The 24,447-nt window shown below is 42.8% G+C and overlaps 1 protein-coding gene across 6 annotated transcripts in view; it reads left to right on the forward strand.

Annotated features, from left to right (window-relative positions):
• LOC123974535 (neuron navigator 1-like) overlaps positions 1-24,447 on the forward strand; it is a 100,836-nt gene that overhangs the window by 39,472 nt on the left and 36,917 nt on the right. For all 6 annotated transcript variants that reach the window (XM_046055328.1, XM_046055330.1, XM_046055329.1 and 3 more), the window contains exons 8-9: positions 7,074-7,176; positions 8,550-8,882. In XM_046055328.1, coding sequence (XP_045911284.1) covers positions 7,074-7,176; positions 8,550-8,882 — 436 coding nt within the window. The remainder of the gene's footprint in view (positions 1-7,073; positions 7,177-8,549; positions 8,883-24,447) is intronic.

Genomic DNA, 24,447 nt, shown 5'->3' on the forward strand with positions numbered 1-24,447 from the left:
CAAAATACATGAATTTGTCATGTGCGTCAGTTTCTGTCTTTGGTTCTAAACTTACCAGGCAATAACAGAAACCTGGTGTAGCCATAGTTTACTCATAACTGTAGTCTATAAACAGATACTGAGAGATGTGATATACTTAAGATCTTTGTGCGTGTTAGTGTGTGTGAGAGAGAAAAAGGAAGATGAAGAGAAGGAGAGTTATGTAGGCCGCCTTCTGATGAGGAATGCTTAGTATTCATCTATTTCTGTTCTATTTGTGTTTTCCTATTGTGAAAGGTCTCCGATAAAAGTGCTCATTGTTACTGATGTAGCTATCTGCATGTGGTAGCTGCTGGCAGGAAAATAGTCACACACATACATATGAGTGTTATAACAGTATTGTGCTTAGCCCCAGATGTTTGGTAAACAAACACGGGCGCCATTTTAAGGCTAAAATGCAAACATACAGTTAGGGTGGGGCAATGTTGGAGATAGCTATCGTTTCAATAGCTCTGGTTTTATAACGCCACCTTAATGACAATAATTTAATTTAAGATTTTTTTCATATTTTATTTTTTGTATCAATGTGATGAAGTACTGTGAAATATACGTGATTCACCAGATACCAGGCTAATATATATTATAAACAGCTTCTCAATTGAAATTATACAATACATTGATACATGTCCCTAAAATATAAAATTACATATGCTGTGATAGAAGATCTTATTATGTCACCTACAGCTGAAATGACCGATTATTCGATCAACAGACAGATCAACGTTTTTGCAACTGTTTTTGATCAATTGACTTTAAGAAAAAATGCCAAAATTCTGTTGTTCCAGATTCTCATGTGTATACAGTATTCCTGATTAGTAAACTGAATATCTGTGGGTTTTGGAATATTGGTCAGACAAAACAAGACAAATGAAGCCATCACCTTGGCCTTTCTTTTTACATTTTTGTGCTATTTTATTGACCCGATTAATGGACAAAATAATAAATTTTGTAAAATGAGAAGTGAAGAGTTAAAATACGTGTTAACTTGCTGTCATCAGTTCTACCGTCTCACCCATCACCTTATTAACAGTGCAGACACTGCGCACAGAGTGCAGACTGTCTGACATGTGAGAGCGGAGCTGCAGCTGGGTTTAAGCACGTCGTAAAATACAGTTCCACAGGAAACAACTCTCTTGAGCAAAAATACACCCAAACATTGCCACACATTATGGTCTGCTTTGGCTCATTGCTGGGTTTATTTAGTGTGTGTGTGTGTGTGTTTGCATGAATGCGTGTTTTAGTCAGTATTTAGATTCTCTCTGATTTAGATTCCAGCTGAACATTTTCAAGCATACACAAGGAGTGCAAGAGATGCTGCTGAAAGCTCTAGATGTTTGACATTTCATGTGTTTTGAAGCCTAACCAGGGGGGCTAAAGGTGAGATGTTTTTTGGTGAGGTGTCGACCTTTTTTTCTGAGAAAGTAAACTTCACGCAAGTCATTTAAAGCCCCCTCATCTTCCCCTCTAAGCGGATAGCACTCTGACTTCCAAGCAGATAGGGCTGTGGTTAAGAAGATATGGCAAGTGTGTTAATAAGTGTGTGTGTGTGTGTGTGTGTGTGTGTGTGTGTTTGTTTGTTTATGGGACAACGTTCAGTGGCAGGTTTTTGGGGGTAGTGGAGATCTGGGCTCAGAGGAAAAGACACAGAAGTTTGAAGGTTTTAACTCTGTGCTAAATGCTGCACCGAGGCTCTAGGATGTATTTGTAATATTTTTATTCTGTCTATCCACATGTCTGCAACTGTGTTTCTAAGACAGTCAGCGTGTTGCTCACCCTCGCTGTCTCTGTTATGGAATCTACTCTTATATAAAGGTTCCCAATTTTGAATGGGTTTCAACGCAGTCAGCTGCACCCAAACCACCAGTGACTACCTTCTCTTTGTCACACATGAGCACTGACACACTAATTGCTCTGTCATGGAAAGACCGCTATGGCATTTGTTACATTTGAACCAAACGACAGTTCAGATTGCCTGTACAGAGATGCAATATTGTGCTCCAACATGCTCATTAACCATTCACGTCCCATGTCAGATAGGATCTTCAAGGGCTCTAATATCCTGTTGCGACATCCTGGTGAAGCGGATGAACTTTAGTGCATGTGTTTTTGTGCAAGTGCGACTGTGTGTGTGTGTGTGTGTGTGTGCGTGTGTGTGTGCGTGCGTGTGTGTGTGCGTGCGTGCTCGCGCAAGTACGTGGATGCACATTTGTGTGTTTTAGCGTGTGTTTGTTGGCCCTGTCCAGATGTGCAGGAACGGCTGTGTGTTGTAATGCTTCCTGTTTTGCAAACTGTCTGAGGTCAGCAGAGGGCTGTGATGCTAGGCTGGAGTGGAGACAGAGGGCAGAAAGAGAGCAGGCAAGGAATATTGTACTACTGAATGGTTGTGTTAAACTAAATACAAATGAATGAACCGTTTTAGCAGCTTAGCAGGTTCATATACACATTGTGACAGGTCTGCTCTATCACATACTCTTCCTTTGTCTCACCTTCTAATTTTTTCATGCCATGCCCTTAAGAAACCTTCTCAAAAAGACGTAAAAACTCAAACAATAACAAAAACCACAAAGGTTTTACAAGCATCCTGTTTGCGTGCGTGTTTGTCAGGAATGCTGTAAATGATTGTCTTTGTTGCAGACAAGTAGCCGCTTTTGGAAGTGTATGGTTATTTTAAAGACTTGCACACATCACTGGAGGTACAGCCGTTTCATGATGTGGGAGCAGCGATGCTCAACCACACACATCTATTATGCGATAAGGGTACTGTAGCCCAAGGAGTGTTACGGTGACACTAACATATGTGCACACACACGTGGACAGGACAGGGACAAATGAACTCCGGAGGGAAAGAAGGAAAAAATAGAAACAGGAGCCATTTCTCAAACCGTTCATTCGTATTCTAAAAATCCGAGACTCTTGCTGGTAAAGATGCACACTTATGTGCGGGCATGAACACGCATTTACAACCACTACACTGAAACACACTTGTCAAAGAAGGATGCACAAACACATGCACAACCATACACACACAATGGCAGACTACTCCTGCAAGGACCAAGCCATTAGTGTGTCTTTGGGGAGTTTTTTTCTCTCTCTTTCTAATGGAGAGAAGTGACCAAACAGAGGAAACCAAGTGCACAGCAGTTTGGCTCCCTTATTTATTTTCCCTCAGCATTTTTCAGACTTACTTACGTCCTGCATTTGACCATCAATCTTGAGCACCACATAAACATCTGTAGCTCTGTAACGTTGCTGTTAATTCAAAGGCTAGCAACTCTGTTTAATGGGCTTGTAACCAGAGCACACACAGAAAAGGGCAGCGCTTTTCTTTAGATTTGTTTTGTCTCGCCATCTGTACTCTTGTCGTCATGTGGTAGGCAGAATATTTTACAATAAAATAAAATGGCTTCTTTCTTTCATCCTTTACACATCCAACTTTCTATTTTACTTTAAGTATCTCCGTCTCTTTGTTTTGTCTGAGAGCAGACCCGCTTTAGGATGCAGAGGTTGTCCGGCACATGCATTACATGCATTGCACTTAAAATAACACTCTACCTCTCACTTGCTGACTCTCATTTCCAGAGTGGGCCATTATGAATGGCTCCTCAGCTAGTTTCACAGCCTCTTCAGAGCTGGAGTGTGTGTTCACTAGTCTATTGAGAAGGGGCAGGTGGAGTGCACCATCCCAGTTCATACATACACACAAGCACGTGTACACACACTCAGTTTGAACCAGATCAGTGTAATTCATCTGCACCCCTGGGGAGCTGCCACGGCTGACAGGGATATTTGCATCCCTAATTCCCCTACCACCACACCCCCTCCCCATGCCAGCTGGGACCACCGGGGCCAGGGCAGAGGCAGGGCAGGAAGTCTTTTACAGACGTGCACTCCACACGCACATACATACACACCGGCAAATGCACAATCATGCAGACCGTATCTAATCAATTTGACGCCAATGTTAAACAAAGCTCACGTTTAGGGTAATTAAAATTCCCCAATTAAAGGCTGCATGTGTGTGCGTGTGCCTGAGTGTGTGCCAGACTTTGTCTGTGTTTGAATATTTTCGGGATCCTTTGTTCCTTCTAAACCTTTGTATGAACAGATTACAAAAGTGTAACATTTTAAAGCTGAAAAGTGTCTCTTTTTTGCTTGATTTTCCATACTATGCTCCGCTACCTTCCATGTGAGCACCTCTAGCAGAACAAAGTAGTTCTATTTTTGTAGATATTTTTTGTTATGAAGCATTTGCACTGTCTGAATGTGTGTGTGTGTGTGTGTGTGAGCGTCAGAAAGTCGGATCACAATGACTTCATCTCTCCACTGAGCTGCCTGTCCCCAGGGCTGCCTAATCAATTGTCTATGTGGCCGTTCTCTTTAGGAAAAATCAATCCAGCTTCATAAATCTGGTCTGGTGTAAGTGTTCCTCAGTGTGTTAGTGAGTATGTGCATGTGAGTAGACCCACTGTGCATATACATATGGTGTATATGAGCACAGTGTTTAGTCTGCAATTGTTGTTGAGATTGACACCTCTGGCAGCTCATGATTTGCCCTCCTCGCTCATTAGAATGGCCTCTCCCCCTTCACCTCCACACTAGCCAGCTGGACTGACTCATAGGAGGGGTGGTGGGAACGGGGTGAGTTTGTGTGTTGTTTGTGGTGGTGTAGATTTCTTCACTATATGTTGTTGAGAGATTTGTCATTAACATGCTCTCACAATTACTATGTTCCCTATCTTAAGTAAGTGTGTTTACATGCTATCATTTGCTGATGAGCACAAAACACAAAGCACAGCTGAGGCTGATGGGAATTTCATTATATTTTTGCAGGTCATAAATCAAAGCATTCGACAAAATGAAATTTTGACCTGATGATGGCACTAGAAAAGTTACGGGAATACCAAAGTAAACATGTGGACGCATTTTCATACATAGAAATCCATCAAAAAGTTGCTGTGACATTTCACTTAAAACCACACGTGAAGGATAAAATCTGGGTGTGGAAAGTAAAAGTAAAAGTTTGTAAACCAAGCCCTCCCTCATTAACCACCACTGAGGTGCCCTTGAGCAAGGCCCATAACCCTAACAGATCCAGTGGACCAGCAGACCAGGCTGCGGTTGTACTGGGCAGCTTCCAGGTGTGAATGTGTAACAGTGTGAATGTGATCAGGGCCTTCCTGCAAATGAGAGGTTGCTCTCAGTGAAGCTCCCTGAATAAATAAAGGTAAAAAAATAAAAATAAAAAAAGCTCATGGTGGAACTAGAGGAAAAACCAGGGGATCACCAGTCATGAGGATTCATCTTCTGGGCACCATAATTCCATGGTCATCTTTCTAATAGCTGTCAAGATATTTCACTGTCAATCTGCTGGTGGCGCTGGAGAAAACCTCTTCACATCAAGGACTCCTAAATTAGACTACGGCCCCCCATTTGAAAGATTTTGTCCCAGGGTCGCCCAACTGACAGGATTTTTGCTTTTTGATGTTTTATTACAGAAAGTGTATAAAACTCATGACCCAAGTAGTCATACCTTCTGCCATTATGTTACTTATGGATGGAATTATATAATAAAGTATTGCCCTTCTTGCTGGGGACTCCCTGGAACCCCCTCAAGGACCCCACTTTGAGAACGGCTGCGATACAGGGAAATGTCAGGGATCACTAAAGTCATTAGGATTCATTTGACAGAGAATATCTGTACACAATTACACAACAATCCATCTAATGGTGTTTAGACCCAAGTGGTGCACATAGCTACACCCTGTTTACTGTTTTTCTTGCAATTTTAAAAACAAATATTTTGTATTCGTTTGACAAGAATGACTTTGTAACACAGTCATGGTTGTAAAAGTACACTTTTATTTTAGAATTTATATTTTAGTCTTACCCTGTCCCTAGGTTATAGTAAATCTCTTGCTGTGCTCATTTGGGAGTCAGCTGGCCAGTTCTAATGGTCTATTGAACTGAACCTCAGGGGTGAACAGACTGTCCCATATCTTACCACCAACTCTTTTATCGACACCCCCCCCCCATCACACATAAATACAATGGCAGGCAACTGTTTGTTCCTCAGCATGAAAACAGGGTGTCTGTATCACTAAGTGGTTGAGCCATTTGGGTGTTGTGATTACATCCAGTCTTTCAGCCCTCTGGAGGAGCTGTCTAAACACACACACACACACACACACACACACACACACACACGTATGAAACTGCAGTCTGGCTGGATGGCCCAGCATGATTCTACGTAGCCCGATCTGAGCAGATTACAGCATATTAGGATAGGGGCGAAACAAATGCCAACGTGTCCCCTGGTGGGTTTAAATGAGAAAGGCTTGCGGTTTATTCTGCTGTGGAGAGAGCAGGGGGCAAAGGGGCACAGTGCAATGAGCAGGCACAGGGGCATTGTGACAGAGGGTGGATGGAGGGAAAGAGGGACCCAGGCAGACAGAGAAAGGAGGATAAGACCTGTATAGTCTTAATGATCTCTCTCTCTGTTGTTTTGTCCGTCTGAATGCCATCATATTTAATTTAGTTTGCCCCACTGCCATCTGGAAAAACAACTGCGCGTACACTGCCACTATTACCTCTGTCATATGTTTTTCTTGTGAGATTCTCTAGTTTCATTATTGTAGCCTGTTCCCCTGTTGCAGATTTATGTTTCAGGCTTTGTTTACATGATTAGTTGTAATCCTAGATTTTGGTGACTCGGTGCAGGGACTGAACATAATATGTTTAGCAGTAGAGTATATGATTGTCTGTCTGCATGGTTAGTTGCAAGCACACCCAATAGAGGATAAAACCATGACCCTCATTTATTAACTCATATTTGCCCATATTTCATAGTGTATTTGTTATTATTAACTCCACGTGCATTTGCATATATATATATTTGTAAATGTTTGAACAAGTAGGCAGTGTTTGTGTCTAATATATACTAATATGGCATTCCATCTCTAAAAATATCCCTCTGTGTGTGTGTGTGTGTGTGTGTGTTTGTGTGCACGCATGTGTGTATACACCCCCCCCTGCAGACCCGGAGTCCCAGAGGAAGAGGACCGTGCAAAATGTTCTGGACCTTCGACAGAACCTGGAGGAAACCATGACCAGCCTGAGAGGGGTGCAGCTCAGCCACAGGTCAGCCACACACACACACACACACACACACACACACACACACACACACACACACACACAGGACTGGGTAGGATTGTACAATGGAAGCAAAAAGAAAAGACAAACAAAACAAACAAGCCAAGTAAATAAAAGAAAGCAGTTGAGATGGGCAGAGTCTTATTGACATTGCTAACAGTGTGTTGGGGTGTGGTACGTAACTGCCTGTGGGCTCTCAGATCAATATCAGTATTCCTGATAGACCAGTAGCCATTAGTTTGTCATGTTCCGCCTGCTCTGCTCTCCCTCTGCGTTGGTTAATACGGAACTGAAGCGGGATTAGCTGAAAGCTGACTTCAAAGCCGACCCTGCCAATGCACACTCACGACTCATAGTCATACGCACGACAAGACATGCGATAATGCTATGATCAAGTGTGTGGGAGCGTTTGTGTGTCCTACTCCTTCCTCTGCGTTGCGTCTTTCGTTGACTGATTCTGATTGCGTTGTCCTTGAGAGCTTCCCCTCTTGTCTGCCTGTCCATGCGTCTCCTGCCATCCTCTCTCGGTCTCACAGTGGGAGCTCCCTACATGAAAAGCAAATCAGCAGATGGTTCCCTGCTGGAATACATTTGCCATTCATACTTTTTATCGTACCGTAATAACCTTGAATCGCTCCCCGCCGTCCCCGAAGACATATTCTGCTTTGAGGCCTACAGGCTGTCCATAGACGTTTCCTGTGCAAACAAGATGTCATATTTCCTGTGAAAAAGAAGTGTTTAGAGCGTGAGATTTGCATGAATTAAACAAATGGACTGGTGAGCCAGCAAATTGTTTTGTCTACACATATTTTCCCTGATATATACTGTATGCATAAAAAGCAGAAAGCCTTTGAAAATCCATTCTAACAAGATGTGTGGCATCCTCTCTGTCATCCCCTCTCGACTTCTTTCGTGCCTGTTTTTTATGTCAGCAGTTAAGCATTTCGTGTGAAAATGTGTCCATTGATGGTTTTGGTGGAGATGATTCTGTATCCCGCAGACAAGATTAATTTTAATGTAGCAGTCAAATGCACGCACTGTCACACAGTTTGAGAGCCAGTGACTTTTAATATGCTAATGTTCATCATTCTCACCCCAGACACTAAGCGGTGATGTGCTGTGCTGCTTTAGCACAGGCAATGCATGATATTGTGACGCTAGTGATGCTGATATTTGTAGAGTCACACAAATATGCGCCCCGTAGAATGTGACATTGCCATGCAGTTTCAAGCAGAGCGCTGAGGGACATAAAGGCATGTTTGCTGACAGGAAAAAAACATGAAAACGCACACATGCACAGGTAGCGCAGTATTTGTTATTTTGACCACCTAAAACGTGTCCTCTTTCTCATTCCACAGCTGTGTGGAGGGGACCATGTGCTACGACAGCGACGAAGCTGCTGCGTTCTCGATTTCCAGTCTATCAAATCGCTCCTCTCCGCTTTCGTGGCGCCAGGGTCAAGCCAGCCCCCGTCTACAGGCCGGTGACGCTCCGTCCACAGGTAACACCCAGTTAGACGTCCCCCTCCGGATCAGCCACACATCTCGTATCCAGCTCATCGAAGCACTGGACGACTCGGATCCGGCCCTCCTGAAGGGAGATTACCTCAGCAACAGCAACCTCGACAGGAAGAGCCCAGACGAGGATGATGAAGAGGATGATGATGATGATATTGATGATCTGGGGAATGGGTAAGTTGTGTTTTTCCCCTGCTTCACAAACCCCAGCAGTATAAAGAATATCTTATGACCTCATGACGCTGCAGGCTGCAGGAACCGGTACACTAGTATCTCATTACTTTAGCATTGCTTGCGATGTGAATCCCGCCACCTGCCAACTGTTACAACCCCACAGCTGCAGTCTGACCTCTAGTTAGTGGTTTACAAGCATAACAAGCCTTGATCAGCCGCTCTATAATACATCAGAAGTCCCCCTCATGGTCTATGCCTTGACACTGGCAGCTGTAGCTCCCCTGATGTAGCTGGCTCTGCCATAGTCAGAAAACAGCCCTCTGGCAGAGTCCGGGAATGATGTCACAGTCATCGAGCCCCCTTGCAGAGATCATCCTGTCCAATTCAGCTGTGAACCTGCCGGCTTTGCCAGCAGGCTTCCATGTGGAGGACCCCTCGCAGCGTTGGCTCACCGGAGCCCCCTGGCAGAGCTAGAATGCAGATGTCTTTGGAAAATCGGTAACTTATTCTGCCTAGCCAATGTAGGATCAGTCAGAGCTGTCTAGGTCAGAGTGAGTTTTGTTTTTAACTAGCCACGGAGTTCTTGGATCAAAGATTTAATGCTGAAATCACATCGGAAAACTAAACCAGAACTATTTCAGCTTGGCTTATCAGTAATGTTCATCAGGCGTGTTTTTCTGTGTTGTGTAGTGGTTGTTACCCAGGTGCGGTATGTTTTTGAAGCTTTGTTCTCTCCTTTAATTGCAAATTCTTCGAAGGTATTTTTTCTCACATCACACACACACACTTTTCTGTTCATTTCACAAACACAGCTGGCTGTCTCCACGTGGCCTGAGGCCTCTTTCCTAGAAAGAGAGTCTCTCATTTTATTTGTTATCTGCTATCAAACAGACTAGAGAGGAATAATCCCAATCATGTTGGTGTGACCGGGTGTTATTGATGACAGCAACATGATGATCCAAAAAGATTGCGTGCTGTGCCTACAGTATGTGAACACTGCTTTTCTTTGACAACTATCAGAAGGGACAGGTCACGAGAGAGAGCATGTTCGTAGCTGCTCTTAGTGTTTTTTAATTGTTATTCAATAAATCGAAACATTCCCTTGTGACTTGACGACAAATCGAGAAGAAGGACTTTGATGAATTAAGTTTCCCATCAATAGACAAATAGAAGAAATTAAATTCAGAGATCTATGGAAGAATGATCTAAACTGTGTTCCCTTGACTTCCTTGGTTAGTTTTGGATAACTTGCAGCCCGTGTCCCAATATGAGGACTTATGACACAACAAATTTAACTCACTTGCACACACAGCATCATGTTTCACTGACCAACTCTAAGCATAGCGAAGAAAAACACATTATCTCATTGTAAACTATGATTCTGGCAGCGTGTGTGTGTGTGTGTGTGTGTGTGTGTGTGTGTGTGTGTGTTAAGTTGTGGAGCTCAGCCAAACTTAAAAAATTCCTCCACTGGCCTCAGCTTGACATCTCCATGGTAACCACAAAAATGCACCCCCAGTCACCAGGAAATCAATTGCAACACAGTTCAGGTCCCTGTAGCGTTATTGTGTATCTGGCCACGGCCTCCAATTAGTGGTTGTACAGGTTTATATTGTGCTTTGTGTGAGGAGGCAAGACAAAAGGCAACATTCGTTGGCTGGCTAAAGGAAAGCAATTGAGAAAGAGAGAGAGTGACTGACAGGCTAACAGACAGACAGAAAAAAGGAAAATGCAGTTGTTTTTTTTTAAATCAAAAAAACTGATAAAAACTGTGACTGAGTTAATTAAGATTTTAAAGGGACTATATGTAAGTTTTTGATTTTAATAAATCAAATTTTCATTGCCTTATTGTCAATGGGCTCAAAACTCACACTGCTTTCTCCGTTGCTTGCATCAGCCACTATTCTGCTCGGATTCAGCTCTGTGCGCGCTAACGCTACAGTAGCTTGGACCTGCTGCTGTTTGCTTTGTAATGTTCAGTTTAGGTTTATTATGGTTTTACCAATACTCATTACATTACATTGCTTGTCCACCTCTCCGTGATTGTAACAACCGTGACCCACATAATATACAATACTGCAACTTCACAGCCACAACAACCCAGAGGAAGAGCCATGCACTAACACTTCAGTAAAGTTACTTACTGCGGTCTTATTATTATAAAGTTTGACACAATCTCGTTATAATATTCAGTCCAGCTCACTAACCGTTTCGTTATCATCCAAAACATTTAGCTGTGCTGACATTGCTAAGCCTCCGGTGAAAGATACATTAGTTACTGAAAGCACCAGGCGAGCTAACGATGTAGCATGTCGGCTAAATGCAGTAAATGTACCGTGATCATGTAACCAGCATGGATTAGTTCAACCTGCAGCTGATAAAACTATTACTGTAACGTTGCAGTAGAGGTTTACCTGAGTTTCCAGTATATTGTGTGAAGTTGTCTCCCTGCCTGTCTATAGCCGCTGTCGCCTTTTTTACGGGAGGATTATGCCAATATGTGGCTGGATGCGCTGAATGAAATAATTCTACGGAGCCGGTGTTGATCTGCCTGTCAGACGGGAACGCTGAAGTAACAGAGCCTGAACATGTCTGAGTGAAAAGCCACAGCCTGCATGCTGGTGTTCCTGCATTTATTGTATGATTTCTGTATGAAAAGCGGTTGTGTTTCGGATTATGCTCGCTCATGAGTTCAAGCGACCACGCTCACGGGCACATGCCTGGTAGCAATCTTAAAACCGCACTGCTAGTGGCCGCTGGAAACTCCATAATGCCCCTTTAAAGTAAATGTATTTGTCATCTTTAAAGATCCACTAGGCAAGAGTTAGGCAAGGGGTGGAATATTGTGAACATGAATACAAATAAAAAAAACGTTAATTCTATAAAACGTCCACAAATAGTGAAATCATCTTTAAGCTGTTTGTTTTACCCTACCAACACTCCAAAACCCAAGCAAAAGAAAGTCAATTTACTGTTATAGAAAACAGAGAAAAGCAGCAAATCCTCACATTTGTTAAACAATTGATCTATTATTAAAATGTTTTTTTGTTCATTTACTAACATCTTTATCAACTTTTCATTTTGGTTTTCATTGAACAATTTATATGGTCATTTCGAGTGTGTGCTGTGGTGCGGCTCCTGCTGCTTTACCACTAGAGGGCAGGCAAGTGCTGCTGTTTCCTCTTTCCTTGCTGCTTTCCACTCTATCAACATGAAGTAGAAGCATGCTGGATTACTCCCCCATCTCATAATTTATTACACATACTCATCCATTATACATGGAGGCACTTCCCCTGTCATACAGAGGTCACGCTACACTACCATATCTCATCCCAGTATATATAATACATAGGATTTCCCCACATACATTATCCGTCACAAACACACACAAGTTCTTTGTTTGGGTTATGTAGTCCTCATCTCTTTGTTCTGTTATATTGTGAGGAAACAGTGTCCTAAAATATTGGAATGTGTCCATTAACCTATATATGGGTGAGCAGGATTTGACTCATAGTGGGTTTCACTGTGACTCACTTCAGTTATAGTGTATAGGCATGACCCACATTCATATACGTACATAAGTTAACTGTTACCTGCCTGACACCCAGACCCCATACGCTCACACACACAGTGAGAGAGTCAGGACCCCTTGTGTCACTTATCCTGTGCTTTTCTACCCTGGGCCTCTGCTTTTCTGATGAGTACCCCACACTCTCACTCACACACATCATCCTCACCGGGAAGCAGCGGAAAGAGGGACGATGAGGAGGAAATTCCCTAAATTGTGTGTGAACGTAAACAATAATGAGGTGTTTTAGAGGTTAGGTTAGGACTTAAATCTGCATTAATCAGCCAATCAATGAATCAACGTTTGCAAAAAACAGGTGAAGAAACCCTAGCAAGCTAAAGACCCAGATGTTTTTCTTAGGAGTTGGTGGAGATAAACAGACATACTAGGCCAGACACATAGGAACACCATTTATGTTGATAAATCCAAATTCTTTCACAGATGTAGTTGTTTGTTTACACTGTCACTGGGGTGAAATTAATTTCAGTTTCTTCTACATTTTCTTTACCTTGGGGTTTGCTACGTATGACCCTGCTTCCTAGTTGACACGTATGTCATACCTTCCGTCGGTACAACTATAAAAGAAACATGCAAACATCCTAACATTCCATATATCTGCGCTTATGTGTAGCCCACAGAAGCATAATTCCAGTTTAAGAAGGCATTTGTTTTAAAATGATAGCTATAACAACTTTATATGGTTATACAATGTCAGGGCTACGAGTATATTGCCGTTTGGCAGTTTTTCTGCCTCCTAGTGACTAAAAAATGATGAGTGAAACTTTAAATAAGTGTTCATAGGACAGTGTACAATCTGTATCCCTCAACAACCTCCATTTGTAACCAGTTGGAACTGTATCACCTCACATCTATCACACCTTCCATGTTCCTCCCGCTTCCAAAAGTTTGGATGCCTTTGATTGACACAAACAGTACACATTTTCATAATAGAGACAAGCAAGCTGTCCACTGTGTAGAGAAGTGCTAACACCACAAAGCACAACAGGATAAATGCTATGCTTTGTCATTAGCTTGTTTCTCTTCAGATCAACACTTGTCAGTCTTGTTGAGTGTGTGAATGTATGAAGGAAGGTAATTGGGAGCATCTTGAAATATACATGGGCAAAAGATGTCATGCTCAGGAAGGGAAAGTAAACCTACACAAATCATAAGGGCTACTTATAGTACATGTCTGAGCCTCATCTGGGCCTTGATAGCCCGTATTGATTGCTATTGTTATTGTTCGAGCGGTGATAATGGGCTCGACGTGCACATACACACGTGCCGGAAATTGGATGGGCGTGTGGCTTGTTTTCCGCCCTGCTGGGCGCAGACGCTTTTTGTTTCTGGATGGAAGAGCTCCTGTCCTCAGCGACCTCCCATTAGTAAACGCACAGTCTCCATGGTTACGAGACAAGCTAGTTCGCTGCACTAAATGTCTGAATTATGAAAACATTTGTTTTGGACAAACACACACACACACACACTCCCTGTGACTTGCTAGAGTCAGCTGGTTTAAGTGTTTTGACTTTGTGCCGTCTGCTTTCTAGAAAAGCAGAAGTGAGTTGGTTGCTCTTAGAGTCAGTACAGGGAACTGAAACAGAAAGAGGAATGTTTAAATAGAGAAGCAATCTGTTTTGAACACAAAAGATGCCTGGAATAAACTTTGATTTCAGTTACTTCAACCTCCTGCCTGCCACTAAATGTTTGGTGTGATTAAGACGGATGTCATTATCCGCCCCTTAACTGATGGCTAGCCCTGGCTGTGTCCACTGAGGATCACATCAGGAGGAGGTGTGTGTGTGTGTGTGTGTGCGTGTGTGGTTGGGTGTAGAGAGCAGTGTTATTTCTTTCAGGTCAAGCTCAATCCTGCTGTACTATGACCCCATCTACTGGCCAAAAACTGGAACCTCTTACACACACACCAGCGCGTATGCACAAGCACAAACACACACACAGAACCTAATGCAGCCTGACACATCTGATTAATGAATTCCTCTTCCCACATCTGGATCTGATTTACGTTACAGGTGATGGATCCACTCACTCACACTCTCTCTTTCTCCCTCCCTCACACTGAGACACACAAACACACACACACACCTCCTCCTGATGTGATCCTCTGTGGACACAGCCAGGGCTTCCCTCTTGCTAAGAGCCAGATCTTTACACTATGACTCATACCGCGGTCCAGTTACAGACCCCCTCCCAAAAAAACAGCACAGCACTCTCCCCCTGACCTAGACATAGTCACAACATGGGCTGAGATCAAAATGGGCTCATGCTCATTTGGGGGGGGGGGGTGTCTACCAGTATTTCTGCATGTTTAGTCTATTGGTTCCATGTTATGAAAATCAATTGGCATTAGGCTTGTTCCGATTGGCGATTGGATTGCTTATCAACGATAACTAACTCACTATCAGAACTAAGGTGACATAAAAACAGTCTCTAGAATCTGCACCACACTGCAGTGTTTCCCATTCATTGAGTATTCATTAATATGAGTAAAATCATAGATTCACTCAGCACCTCTGCTGGCTCACCGTGTGTTTATAGAAAAACTAATGCATTCAGGTTAACTCTGAGAAGTTATCTATCTATTTTCTTAACACAATGCTGTCAATGTCGGAGAGCCACTTTCAAAGAAGTTGCACCCTCCTCCTCACCGCCGCACGCGCACAGCGCCACAGTAACACTGTAATTTTGTGGGAAACACTGCACTGTGCATTTACAGATGTTTCTGGTGGTTTCTCTTAAAGCTTTCTTCCATCCTGGCATTTGACTGACTTGCTGCAGCGTAACACCGCCCCCTGGCGATCAGATGGCGAATAGTGATCTCAAGTAGCCATGATCAGACGAGATGAAAATGGAGACGGTCGCCTAACCTTAATTGGCATGTTCTTGAAAGCTGTATAATGCATCACAGTAAATATGAAGTCTTCATTAATTTTTAATGTAAGTTAAATAGTTGTGGTGAGGTTTTTCCTAAAGGTGATTTTTTTTATTTTTTGGCGATTTTCACTTTATTTAATAGTAATAATAGAGAGAGACCAGAAAGGCAGGGGAGAGAGAAGGATGACATGCAGCAAAGGGCCCGGGTAGGATTAGAAACCACGCTGCTGGGGTATGGACTCCAGGTGAGCTACCGCCACAAGAAAACAGGCTTTTTTAAATTAATCTGGACTTAGATTGTATTACTATGTAACAATAATGAAAATATGACAAACAAATGAATGCAAACTTGATGTTTACTCTGAAGGATTACACGAGAAGAGTCAGCCTGTTTACTTTGATACCATACGGAGATAAATAGTTTCCTGAAAAGTAATAAAAGACATATTTCAAATCAGGAAAGCTACAGCATGTATTGGAAAATGGTCTGTAGGATGATTTGTAGTAAAGGAAGTAAAAGCGGCAACAACAAAAAAACAACTGGTATGGTCCTTTAAGAAGAATAAAAAAAGGTTCTCTTTCTCCACTGCATGGTATCACAAAAATGTAAATTACTGCATCAAGATTTCTCCCTGTCCCATGTCTTTCTTTGTGTCTGTATGACATTATGTGTCAGAGACGATTCACATGAAAAGTTGATGAGAGGCAGATTGAGGTGGGGTTCAGTGGGGTGATGGGGCGTGTGTTGTTCTTGTCATCCACTACCTGCTCTTCTCTGGGCCCCTCCGGCTCTGTGCGGCACTCCTTTGGCTCTATCTGCTCAGTGCGGCGTGTAATCAATTACTTTTCCTGTCATTATGAGGGGAACTTGACTGAGTGGAGGAGTGCGCTTTTTCTTTGTTCCAGCACGTGTGGGCAAAACACTGGAGAGAACACCCATGGAGAACACACACACACACACAAACACTCACAGCCATTCACCATGATCACATGAGCATATATGAACAGTCACATGGAGATTACTTTACTTTCTGTAGCGTAGTCTAAATGCAGTTTGAGAGACATTTCAGTTCCATTTTGAGTTGACAAGACATGAAAACCATACTTAAAATATAGGATAATTGAATTTAGTTGATATCTGGTATATCGTAGTATATTGTTTATCTGCCTGGCTATTTTTCTCAGGGATCTGTAACAGCAGGACGCCTCTGATAAACAATAATGTCATTAATCTGTTTGTCTGCTAAAGTGGCACAAATACACCCCCCCACACACATACACACACATGCACACATATACACATATAGAGGCGTACACACACAAATACACAAACACATTAAAAGATTTAACAGAGAGTAGCATATGGGGCTACAGGGGGATTTGCAGTCCTGGAACCCCCCTGATACCTCCTGTTTAGTGAACAATGTCATTATGTACCTTTTTTATTCTCTTTTGTTTGCTGAGATTGTTTGAGTCACACAGTTTCATTATTAACCTACTTAATTCCCTATCTTTACAGTACATATTTTTCTTTTAGTCCAAACAAACAAGGAAAGGTCAATAAGCCTTTCTCGTAATTGTCAGTTCATCCTCGGTGACTTTCACTGTTGCTAAAGAAAATATTTGCTGTACTACTTTTCTTTTCGTCACTCTCTTTTTCTGTCCATGTCTCCCTCTGTCTGCTACACACAAACACTAGTGTTAATGTCCAAGCTAACTGCAGTCAGTTGTTACAGGAATGCTTGACTTATGTCAAGGATATGTTTAGTTTGACTACGGGCCATTTCATTATTGTGAAACGTACTGATGTTGAGCAACAAACACGTGTTCTGGATCGGAGCTTGGGAACTACACTTACATCCCTCGGACAGATTTTTCCCACATCCTGCTTTGGAATGAAAGAAAAGTTTGGGAAAGTCAGTCTGTCTTCTGCTTTCTTGTTGTTTCACTGAACTTCTACAGCATATATATATATATATATATATATATATATTCCCAATATGACAATACTCTCTCTCTGGAAGGCCACCATGTCATTCAACTTCACCCAACGAAACGGCAAAACCACTGCCATAGTTAGTGTTGCCTGGACCCCCCCCCCCCACTGAGACTTGGTAAATCTCTATGGAGACGCTATGGCCTAATCCTCGCTAATCCCTGGCTTCCTCTTATGGCAGGGTTGAAAAAGAATAAGAGAACTCAGGCACTTGGTCAGCAGACTGCAAGGACAAGGTTATGTGGATGTGGGGGGTTAGGATGGCCATGGTGTGTATGTGTGTGCGCATGTGGAGGACCCCCACATAGTTCAGAGGGATGTGTTACCATGTCAACAATATGAGCGTGCAAAGGAAATGAACAGAGTGTGTGCGTGGACTCAGCTTCTTAACGCACAGAGGTTAAAGTGTCACGACTTCTGCTAACTTGACCGATTTCACCCCATTTCCTTGAAAGGAAAGAGACCAATCCTGCTCTTCCTGGAGATGTTTATTGTATTGACTTTGTTTTATTTTAATATGATATAATCCCATCTGACCTATAGAAGAGTTAAAAAGGAGGACATGACCTGAAGACAAAAACTGATGGTGAACATAATGCTAAACCAACAAGCGTAGATATAAACCATATAGAGTGACATCATTCAGTCAACAAACCTTTGCTTTTAAGACTTTGAAAGAGCCACCGTGGAAGACAGTGGTGGTTGGTCAGCCCACTACTTAGATCCAGGCTGAAATATCTCAACAACTGTTTGATGGATTTGAAAGAGGGTTTGTAGATACATTCATGGTCCCCAGAGCATGTATCCTGCTGACTTTGGTGATTCTCTGACTTTATGTCTAGAATCACATTCACATTCATATTTGTGGTTTTGAGTGAAATGAAAACTACTGGATAGATTGCGGTGAAATTTGTTGCACACATTTATGTTCCCCACAGGATCAATTGGAATAATTTCAGTGATCGCTTGACATTTCATCTAGTGCCATCAATGAGTCTTGGTTTATCAACAAATTCCTGCAAAACTAATGACATCCCATCAAACCCAGCTATACTTATTGTTTAATGCTGTCTTAAACTAAGATGGATAACATGGAAAGCATTATGCATTCTAAACATTAGCATGTTGGCATTGTCAATTTGTACATTAGCATGCTAACATTAGCATTTAGCTCAAGCCACCACTTTGCCCAAGTCCTACAGAGCCACAGGCATGGCTGTTGGCGCTTAGCCTTTTTTTTCTAATACTATTTCTAAAGTTAAGAACAGGGACACTGTTTCTGTAAAAATTAAGGAGGCGGCAGAAATCTCTGAGGTGGGTAGCTCAAATCCTGGGTAAATAAATAACAATAAGATCTAGACTCTCTGCATGGCTAGATACCACCAGTGGCAAGTGAGGAAATGTGTTTTATTTTTTTTTTAATAGTTTGGGTGAATAAACTCTTTAAAAGTGCATTTGTTTTGCATTTCAGTTATGTTAAACATTGTTTTCAGTGTTAACAGTACTTGTTATCTTGTTATCAAGGGAAGAGTTTGAGGAAATGATCAGGTGCATTCCTGAAAGTTGGTTCCCACAGTAAAAGACAGGTCCGCCCACGCACATACACCTACACATGCTCCCTCCAAGCTTGCTCGCTCTCATTCATGCCCTCCTTCTACATCTATACAGCCTTTAAAGAACATGCTTAGTTCCTCTATAGGGGGTAAATGAAACTGCATGGTTAAGGACAAGCTTTTTTAGGAGCTTTGGATAGAAGCCGCCTCAAATCTATGTACACACACGCTCTCTCTTTCACACACACACACACACACACACACACACACACACACACACACACACACACACACACACATACAATATGCACACTAGAGCTGTGCCTTGGAAGGTTAACAGTGGGGTGTGACGGGGGTTTGTAATGCGCATAAGAATTAACCCTTCCTCCCTCCCATTGACTCCCACCGTGTTATTCTCTGGAGCTGTTTCGACATTAGTCACACAGTTTTCTTTCTGCCCTCCCAGCATCATTCTCCCTTCCTGTTCTCCTCATTACACCATCTCTTAATCTCAACCTTTCTTGAATGCACCACTGCTCCCAACAGTGAACATATCCTCATTATATTCCCAGGGGACATAAGCTGAACTGTCTGTAGAAATCTGTTGAGCCATATTTGTACTCTTTAGAATGATGGCTGTTTTTTGTTGCTCTTCTTGTTCCTTTTGTTGCTTTCTGTCTCTAAATAAAAGATAAAGCTTCTTTCAAGGCAAGTTTCTGAGCAGTTCCACTTCATATTGTCCTCAGCAGACTTGAGCTCGAGAATAGTGTCCTCTGCAAGCAACAGCGTAATTAGATGCTTTCGGTGGTCCAGACGTGGAGGGTCCCTCAATTAACCACAAGAGCACCTTTTCTGACTGGGATGGACACTTTGATGTGTGTGAGCGTGTCACTGTGAGGTCATGTTTTCAGCATTTGGGTTTTTCGAACCTCAGCCTGTTGTTAGTGAGCTACTAGACTGAGCCCGCAGGCTGGTATACAAACTATGGTCTGACTCTACCTTAGGGGAGGAGGCTATTTGTGGGAAAATCTGACAAAAGAATGTGTGTGTGTGTGTGTTGACAGAGTCTTTTTACATATCTGATCACAGATTTTGAGACTGAGATACAGGTTTGTAATTTATCGTACACATTTAATTTTATATAACAATTTATTAATAGTCTGTGTGTGTGTGTGTGTGTGTGTGTGTGTGTGTGAGAGAGAGAGAGAAAACTGTCGGATGAAGTGTGTGTGTGTGTGTGTGGACAGGAAGCAAGTTGGAAAAGTCCTTTCAAGTTTGTTGTGTGTGTGTGTGTGTGTGTGTGTGTGTGTGTGTGTGTGTGAGAGAGAGAGAACTGTCGGATGTAGTCTCTCTGTGTGTGTGTGTGTGTGTGTGTGTGTGTGTGGACAGGAAGCAAGTTGGAAAAGTCCGTTCAAGTCTGTTGTATGTGTGTGTGTGTGTGTGTGAGAGAGAGAACTGTCGGATGTAGTCTCTGTGTGTGTGTGTGTGTGTATCTGTGTGCGCGCGTGAATGTGTACAGGAAGCGAGTGGGAAAAGCAAGTGTTGTAATGTGATGGTTTCTGATTGAAGGCGCAAAAGAAAAGACTTTCTAGGCTGCCAGTTGAAGAGAATAGAGAAAATTTAAAGTTGCTAAAGTAATTTCTATGTATGATCATGAAAAGTAGTATTTCAGTCTGATAAATGTGTATGAGGGAGGTGTTTTAGTTTTGTGGCTTAACAAGTGTTGCATGTGCATCTGTGTTCCTGTGTGTGTTCCTGGTCTGATAAAGGGGATGAGCATTCCCAGGTCACTTGTTTCTTTCATCAGCAGACGAGTGACAGGTTCCCAGGGTCATATGGATGACCCTGCCTATATACTGTCATTACACACAGTTACATCACTACCTAATTATACTGGGCTATTACACTAACACACACACACAATGATGTTGAAAACAAGCACTGTGTTCTTAGATACTGAGTGAAAAGGAGAGTAGAAGTGAAAAAGGAGACACTCTTTGATGAGGAGAAGAAAATAAATAGAGAGGGAGACAGAGGGCATGTCTGGACATGAGTCAGTGGTCAAAGTAAAAGCTGGCCAGACAGCACAGCGCTGTCCAGCTACCCTTTCCAGAAACTGGGATGAGAGTTGACATAAATTAAAGCAAAGCCTCACACTGATTTAAGGATTGCAACCTTGTATGTGTGTGTGTGTGTGTGTGTGTGTGTGTGTGTGTGTGTGTGTGTAGAAGTGTTTGTGTGCACATAGAAACTGTTTTCCTTTCTCTTTATTAGTAACGCTAGGCAACAACTATGGCAGCGGCTACACACACCTGCAGTTCAGCATGCCAAGGTGCCAATCAGACCCCCAACACACACACACACACACTAACACAGTGTGCCCACTTCACCCTGCATGGTACGGGTGAGCAGTAGCCTGAAGAATACTGTCTTTGTTCCCTCTGCACTTAAAAAGAGTGTGTTAATGATCTCTTTTTTCTCTCTCTGTGGGTGTGTATTCCAATCTCTCTATTTCTATCCCTTGTCTTTCTTTCTCTGCCACTCACACTATTCTCTTTCTCCTGTCTTCATTGAAAAGACACTGTTAATTATCTCCATCTTCCCCCTCTTCTGTCTGTCTGTCTGTTTGTCTGTCTGTCTGTCTGTCTGTCTGTCTTTCTGTCTTTCTGTCGGTCTCGCTCTTTCTCACCCTTCATTCATTTATTGAACAGACCAAGCAGACAGGCAGATCTATTCACTGGGGTCCACTCAGTGCTTAAAGTGTTTAAACACCACTGGATGTTGTGAGGGGGCAGAGCTCGGGGGGGAGGGGGGGGGGGGGTGTAGATACATGATACTCACTCTACTCCTCTGCAAGGCTCCAATAGCCAATACACACTCTGTTACAATAGAAACACTGGAGTCATTTACCATCCCTGCTTCATTACATCCTGATTGAGGCTTATTTATGCCACCATTGGTTTGGCTACTAGCCAGCATTTCAGCTACATAGCGGCCAATTGTTGAAAGATATTTATGTGTAGTAAATTGTAAGTAGTAAGTGGGGTTTTTTTTAATTCAGAGAGATATCTATTTGTTGTATTTAAGTATTTAAGTGCATTTTCTCCCGCACTGTAGTTTTTAAAGGTACTTTACTGAAGTATATCCTTGATATGCGACTTTACACTTATATTGCTCTACATTTCACAGGGAAATATTGGGCTTTTTACTCCACTACATTTATTTGACTGCTGACATTGTTAGTTACATTGCAGATTAAGTTTTTACACAAAACACATGGCCTATTACTTGATGCATCATTACAGATTAAAGTTGTAATAAATATATATTGGTATAGATACTATAGATGCTCTTTTCCAAAAGTTATGGCTTAATGAGCTAAAAGGGCAAAGCAGGCTGCCGCTGAAGCAGGATATATCCCAACCAAAGGCATTTTTTACAACCTGGCAAGCCAAAGTTTGTTCTTACAAATGGCTTATTGCTGATATAAAGCATGAATAAATCATAAACCAATGCAATGCAAAGGCATTAGGTACCACTTATAAACACTAGTCTGATTGGAAAGTGGCACCAAATTATACATCAATGCAGTAACAACCCAGTCATACACTCTGAAATGGGCAATCCTGAATAAGGAGTAGGCCTGCAACTTTTGATACTTGCATTTTACTGATATATTTTTACCTAAGTAAAGGATCGTACTTCTTCCACCTCTGTCAGATATTGTGAAGCAAAATTAAAATAAATGCGCACATTCAACATCATGTTAGAGGGTTGAGTGAGCAGAGTCATTTGGCTGTCATGTGTGTTGATTAGAGATTTAAGAGTGTGAAAATGTCTTTGACAGGTCGCTTTTAGAGAATGTGATGACTGCGTTTTTTCTTATCCTGCGGCTGAATGCGAGTTAAAGCTCCTATGCGCTTTTGGAAAAGGCACAGCTGGTCGCGATCAGTGAAACGGGGGCCGGAGGAGGAGGAATTTGGGGTGTTGCCTTTCTATCCATGCCTTCCTCCCTTGCTCTTCGCCTCCCTCCCTCCGTGAGCGTGTGTGTGTGTGAAAGAGAGAGAGAGAGAGAGTGTGTGTGTGTGTGTCAGAGTGGAGGCACTGCGGGAGTGGGCCAGTCAGTTAACGCTGCTGACTCTAACAGGCGGTTCCCCGGTTATCAGCCGCGGAAAGCACCGGGTGGATTCTTTCTCTCTGCCTCTCTCTTGCTTCAGAGCCGTAGCTGCGGGATATGCTAAACGGGAACAAAGCGGCTTGAAAAGCTGGACAGTTTAAGAATGAGCGGGCGCGTGCTGAACGGGAAAATGCTGCAGCTCCCGGCTCCGCAGCGCGCGGGGAGGACAATGCACTTTCTGTCAAGGTAATGGGTGAGACCAGAGTCTGCGTGTGACTGAGAATACCGGATGAGAATCTAATTCACACACTGGTGGCACTGCTTTGCACAATGTAAACGCGATACAAGTTCGAGGTTTCTGATATTAAGTGAATGGGTTGTTGAAGCTTCTGCGGAGCCAGTGCGTAAAAAGCCAGCAGCATGTCTCATTGATAAAACTCCAACAGCTGCATGGTGGCACGTTTCATTATTGTGACTGGCATGCGCTCAGTCTAGGCTGTTATAGGATATCGCATCTCAGTCTAGACGCCGAGTAAAGAATGGCCTTTTGGTGAGCGTATAGATGGAGCTATAGTCTACGCACTAGGCACAGACCTCAATGCGGAAAGACATATGTTGAATCAGCACCGTCTTTTATTGTCGGTTACTGTATAGATTATTAAACGCAGCATCTAAACGGCAGGGTGATTTCCCTGCCTTAGCCTAAAGGGAATCTATGTACAAGGAAACACATTACTGCGAATAATCAGAATAGAGTGGTATGGATGAGAATGCTGCATGTGGATGTGTACGCGCGTAATGTGCGTGCGCGCCTTAAGTGTGTCTGCATTTTGCGGACGGCTGACATGCCTATTGTTTTAAGCTGCGTCCCATGACAACTGGTTTGCTGATGTGTCGGTGGTCAGTCAGCAGAGGCAGGTATGTGAGTGGGTGGGTGTGTTCGCATTGATCCGCTGCGGACCGGACAGCATTCTACAGAACGGCTGACCTACATTTTGAAAGACGCCTTCAGCCTGGATATCTGCTGTGATTGGGTGAACAGCAGCAAGCCTCCCCCATATCATCTTTATACCCACGCCATGTGGCATTATCTAATTGTATGTCTTAATGTGTGGGTGAATATAGGCCATTTGATATGAGTAGGCTGTTGTTGGTGACATATAGGACATATAGCTGCATAAAAAGACTTGTACTTGTGATATAACATAGGCAATGTCATGAAGTTGACTTGCTCTACAGACGCTTTATGACAGCATGGACAGACAGATATGGTCTTAGTGATTCAGTTTATGTGTGTGTGTGTGTGTGTGTGTGTAGGAGAGGGGTTTAGGGGGGTGGGGGGTCAGGTTTGCTCTTTTTGGTTGACTGACCCCTGTAGCATCCATCGACCCTTTATGTAACCCCATTAGAGCAGAGTGGCCTGGTCTCAGGGCATTAGA

This window comes from Micropterus dolomieu, linkage group LG08 (genome assembly GCF_021292245.1).
Source record: "Micropterus dolomieu isolate WLL.071019.BEF.003 ecotype Adirondacks linkage group LG08, ASM2129224v1, whole genome shotgun sequence".
In the NCBI taxonomy this organism is placed as follows: domain Eukaryota; kingdom Metazoa; phylum Chordata; class Actinopteri; order Centrarchiformes; family Centrarchidae; genus Micropterus; species Micropterus dolomieu.